The 4,093-nt window shown below is 30.1% G+C and overlaps 1 protein-coding gene across 1 annotated transcript; it reads right to left on the bottom strand.

Moving 5' to 3' along the window:
* Positions 1-317: 317 nt before the first annotated feature.
* Positions 318-3,046, bottom strand: LOC143573131 (uncharacterized). The gene is made up of 2 exons (XM_077058090.1): positions 2,723-3,046; positions 318-819 (listed from the first exon to the last, which is right to left on the bottom strand). The coding sequence occupies exons 1-2, from the start codon at positions 3,004-3,006 to the stop codon at positions 444-446; spliced, it is 660 nt and encodes a 219-aa protein (XP_076914205.1). The 5' UTR covers positions 3,007-3,046; the 3' UTR covers positions 318-443.
* Positions 3,047-4,093: the final 1,047 nt, after the last annotated feature.

Below are 4,093 nucleotides of genomic sequence, written 5' to 3'. Positions count from 1 at the left end.
CAAACAAGAATTTCTTTTCGACGTCCCTATATAAAGTTTGCCGAATACTAAGTTATAACAGTGCATTAGAGACAAAGTTACCTCTTTAAAAGTTTTTTATGGCTCTTTTCGTAAGGCGTCCGGTATGTATGTATTTATTTATTTATTAAAAGTGAGAAGTCGCGGGGTGAAGTGGCCAATGCCCAATGGTGCCTACCCTTGGCACATCCACACCATCCACAACTAGTAGTCTTACAATCAACTTATATAGCAACACTTATTCATCCAACATTTTCCAAGAATAACACAGCAGTTAGAAAAAGTGTAGCCTCAAGAAATAAACCTAATAATAAAAGACTTAATACTCAAATAAGTGAAGTTACCAACTGTGATAGTTTAACGTTAAAATTAGTTATTATTCTTATCTACTTATAACCTATTTTACCATCCTCCCAACTTCCAATCTAACAGTTTTCAATCTCCGTCGGTTTTAACCCGAATCTCGAATTGCACCGATGCAAATTAACCATAGAAAACGATCTCATGGATGATAGATTCGGGCTCGGTACTTCGTTATCCTCTCGTTCTGAAGCAAAATGATGAAATGTGGTGGTTTTAGGTTTCTTTGATATCCGGCCAGTGTTGGTATTTGATAATTGGAAAGCTCGGCTCTTGTTCTTGTGCGACAAAAGCGTAGTAGCTAGAAGATTTCTCCGTTTCCGGTTAAAGGGATTTTCTGGTTTTGCAATGTCGGTTATTGGAGGTGTCGAGGAGTGCAACATGTTTGCTAAACACGCAAAGGATTTTGATTTTCCATCGTAGAACGTAGATATTCCTCGTCTGTAATGAAAATTCATCAAGCTTATTTATCAACTGTATTTTGATGGTACAACTGTACAAGCTATATTAACAATCTTGAATTTTGAGATGTTAAATAAGTTTTATTACGACTTGAAGACATTAGCTTATCATATTCTAAGCCCCATACCTATCTCAATTATTCAAGTAAGATTACAACAATTTCAAACTATTAAATAATAATGATTTATTATATTTTTACTATTATATAATATGTTAAATATTTGGTTCAATACATGTAACTTAACTATCAATGCAATTATAACTTCATTTTAAAAAATAATTATTGTTCTTGTTATACTCTCGTATTACAATACAATTCTAACAATTTCAAGTCTTTAATAATAATAACTATTACTATTATTATGCTTTCTAATATTATATAGTACATTAAATTCGGTTTCAATACCTACCTATAAATGAGTAGGCAATTGAGGCGTGTATGACTCAATACCATATAATTAACCAAACACACTATTCACACATGCTCTAAATATTTGGATTTGGGTTTATCTGACTGACTACAATCCTAGTCATGGACCCATTTTAAAATGTGGTTGAAGTTGGACCAAGAAATCAATTTGACGATAGACATGTGCATCCATGATCCATGGAAATATTTTAAACCTAACAGATAGATAAATAAAAGATGCAATTATGGATATTAAATTAAACCACTCCCAAAACATGGCCTTTTGGTACTACCTACTTACCCCACTCCTTATCTCTTCTTTTTAATCTTATCCCTTCCTTGCTTTTATCAAAGTGGGCCCCTTCATCATAGGATAATATTATCAACAATATTTTTTTATTTATTTTGTTATGCAGATCACACCACTTCATTTCCTTTAATCTTTATTTATGTATGTATCTTCAAAAGGGTTATTCCGGGAAAATTAGAATATGCGACCAAAAGGATATTTTTCTAAACAAGAGTCATAATACATGCTATTCATATCAAACTATTTACTTATTTATTTTTTATTATAGTATTTTCATATATTAATGTTTATTATAAAAACGTATATGTTTAACATACTAAATAGAAAATAGGGCCGTTAGGCTCGCAAACCGGCTTGAACTAAACAAGTAAAGCTATGACACGTTTACTAAACAAGCTTATTTTCATACTCGAGTTTGTTTAAGCTCGCTGGATTCAATCTTTTAGAAATAACTTTGCTTTAGTTTTAATTTATAAAGTTTAACTTTTAATGTATAGATATAACTTATATTTTCAAAGAAAAAAAAACTAATTTCAAAGCACGCCTAATATGAAAATAGTCTACACATCATTGCGTTGGACACAATAAATGTTTGACTTGTTAACTATAAAATCGAATACATTCTCTGACTTTTACTCTAACAATAATATTTTTTTTTTCATTTGGAAGATAATATAACCATCCTTAATAGATTTTTGCAAAAAAAATTAAAAATTAAAAAATTGTGCAATTAGGGACTAACGATTAATCCAGATCGATAGGGATTAATCGAGATTTATCGGATTAGAATGTATACGTAAATTTTCAAATATAATATATTCCAAATTATATATATATAATTTTCAATCTTGACCAATTGTAGATAAATGGAGATTAATCAGTCACAAGTCGGTGAGATAGGACTACAATTAATCGGTGTTTAGTCGGAATTTTTACAAACACTATGTCCAAGTAAGTAGTGATTTCCATAAATATCACATAATTCACCAATTATTTCCCCCTAATTTCACTAAAATTATCAAATTGATCACTTTCCCCATATTTCTAGCCCTAAATTGAAAAACACAAAAATGAACAGATTCAATCAAGAACAAAAATTAATCACAAATTAAGCTTATAACACATCCAAATCCACCACAATTTGCACAAATTACGAAACTAACCTGACCGGCAAAGCTTTTTCCAGTGCTTGAATCGCATCATCGAGAGATCCAGTGCTAATTTGTTGATTACTACCGTGATCATTGAATCTGTACGGACTCTGAGCATCATCTCCGTCGTCATCGACATCGTCGTCGCTGTTGTTTCCGATCGATGAACTGCTGGACGAATTGCATTCTTCTTCTTCGATTATCCTCAAATACGTCGTCGTTTTGGCTTCCGTACGGTTTGGTACTGTTATGGCGTCGTTTTGGTGATTATCCATTAGGTCTGGATTAGGTTTCATTATGGATCGGATAATTATAAAATAATAATAATAATAATAATAATAATAATAATAATAATAATAATAATGAGAATGATAATAAGAAGGAGGTGGTGGTTATAAATAATAATATGTGGGATTTGTAACGGAAGAAGTAAACAATGGGCGCCTTGGTTTGGTTTACAATAGTGTGAGGGTATGTATAACTATAGATAAGATATATATATATCACATATGTGTATGAATGCATGTATGTTGAGCTTTGATGGCTTTTGTTTATCCACTCTTGTGTCTCTGTGGTCTGTGGTCTGGTTTTTTTTATATGTAATTATTATTTTAGCTTTATATGAAAAATCACTTTCAATTTTTTTTCATTTTAAATATTTGACTAGGCAATTAAGATGGTGGTTAATAACAACATTTGAAGAGATTTTTTTTTAACAGTTTTGTTTTTTTAACATAGCATTTGATGAGCTTTTTTTCCCATTTGATGAGATATTAGTTTAAATGAGTAATATATATATGGTTAAGATAAAATAAGCATTCATTTAAGTTGAGAAAACTATAGAAACTCATTCTCAAATATATGTTTTTAATTAAATTTTAAAATTTTTGATACACAATTAAAGTTAATAAAAATGTAAAAGTAAAGTTGCGTTTTCTCTTTCTGAAAAATATGTTTAAAAGTTTAAAAAAAATTATAAAAAAACAAGAAACATTTTTTTTTATTTTTCGATATTTTGTATTAAATGTAACAACATGTATTACATATGTAAAAAAATTGTGTTACATGGATTTTTTCACGGGTTTTCTCAACTCAAATGGGTTTTCATTCTATACATGCCCTACACACACACACACATATATATATAGGAGGAATATTTTGAGAACCACGTTGAGTTTTAAGAACTTAAGAACTTCAATTTTAGGCCACACATTTAATTAAATGGGTTGGAATATGTGGTTGAGATTAAATCTAGCAAAAAAGTCAAATTAGGAGAGAGAATAAATATGTAAGTGGTTACACTAACTTTTACGTCCGTTACACATGTGTAAAAAGTCGACTCGGTGCGTAAAAAATTGTGTAATTTTTTTACGTGTATGTAAC

This window comes from Bidens hawaiensis, unplaced genomic scaffold, assembly GCF_021521415.1.
Source record: "Bidens hawaiensis isolate Kalapana, Puna unplaced genomic scaffold, B.hawaiensis_p1.1 tig00026213_1, whole genome shotgun sequence".
Classification (NCBI taxonomy): domain Eukaryota; kingdom Viridiplantae; phylum Streptophyta; class Magnoliopsida; order Asterales; family Asteraceae; genus Bidens; species Bidens hawaiensis.
This window is presented reverse-complemented; position numbering and strand designations above follow the sequence as displayed.

What these genes read in the sequence shown, in the direction of transcription:
- LOC143573131 (XM_077058090.1), bottom strand. Translation starts at nt 3,006, where the DNA reads ATGAAACCTAATCCAGACCTAATGGATAATCACCAAAACGACGCCATA. An exon ending in GAAAAAGCTTTGCCGGTCAG is followed by an intron (nt 820 to 2,722) that starts GTTAGTTTCGTA and finishes TTTTCATTACAG; the next exon opens with ACGAGGAATATCTACGTTCT.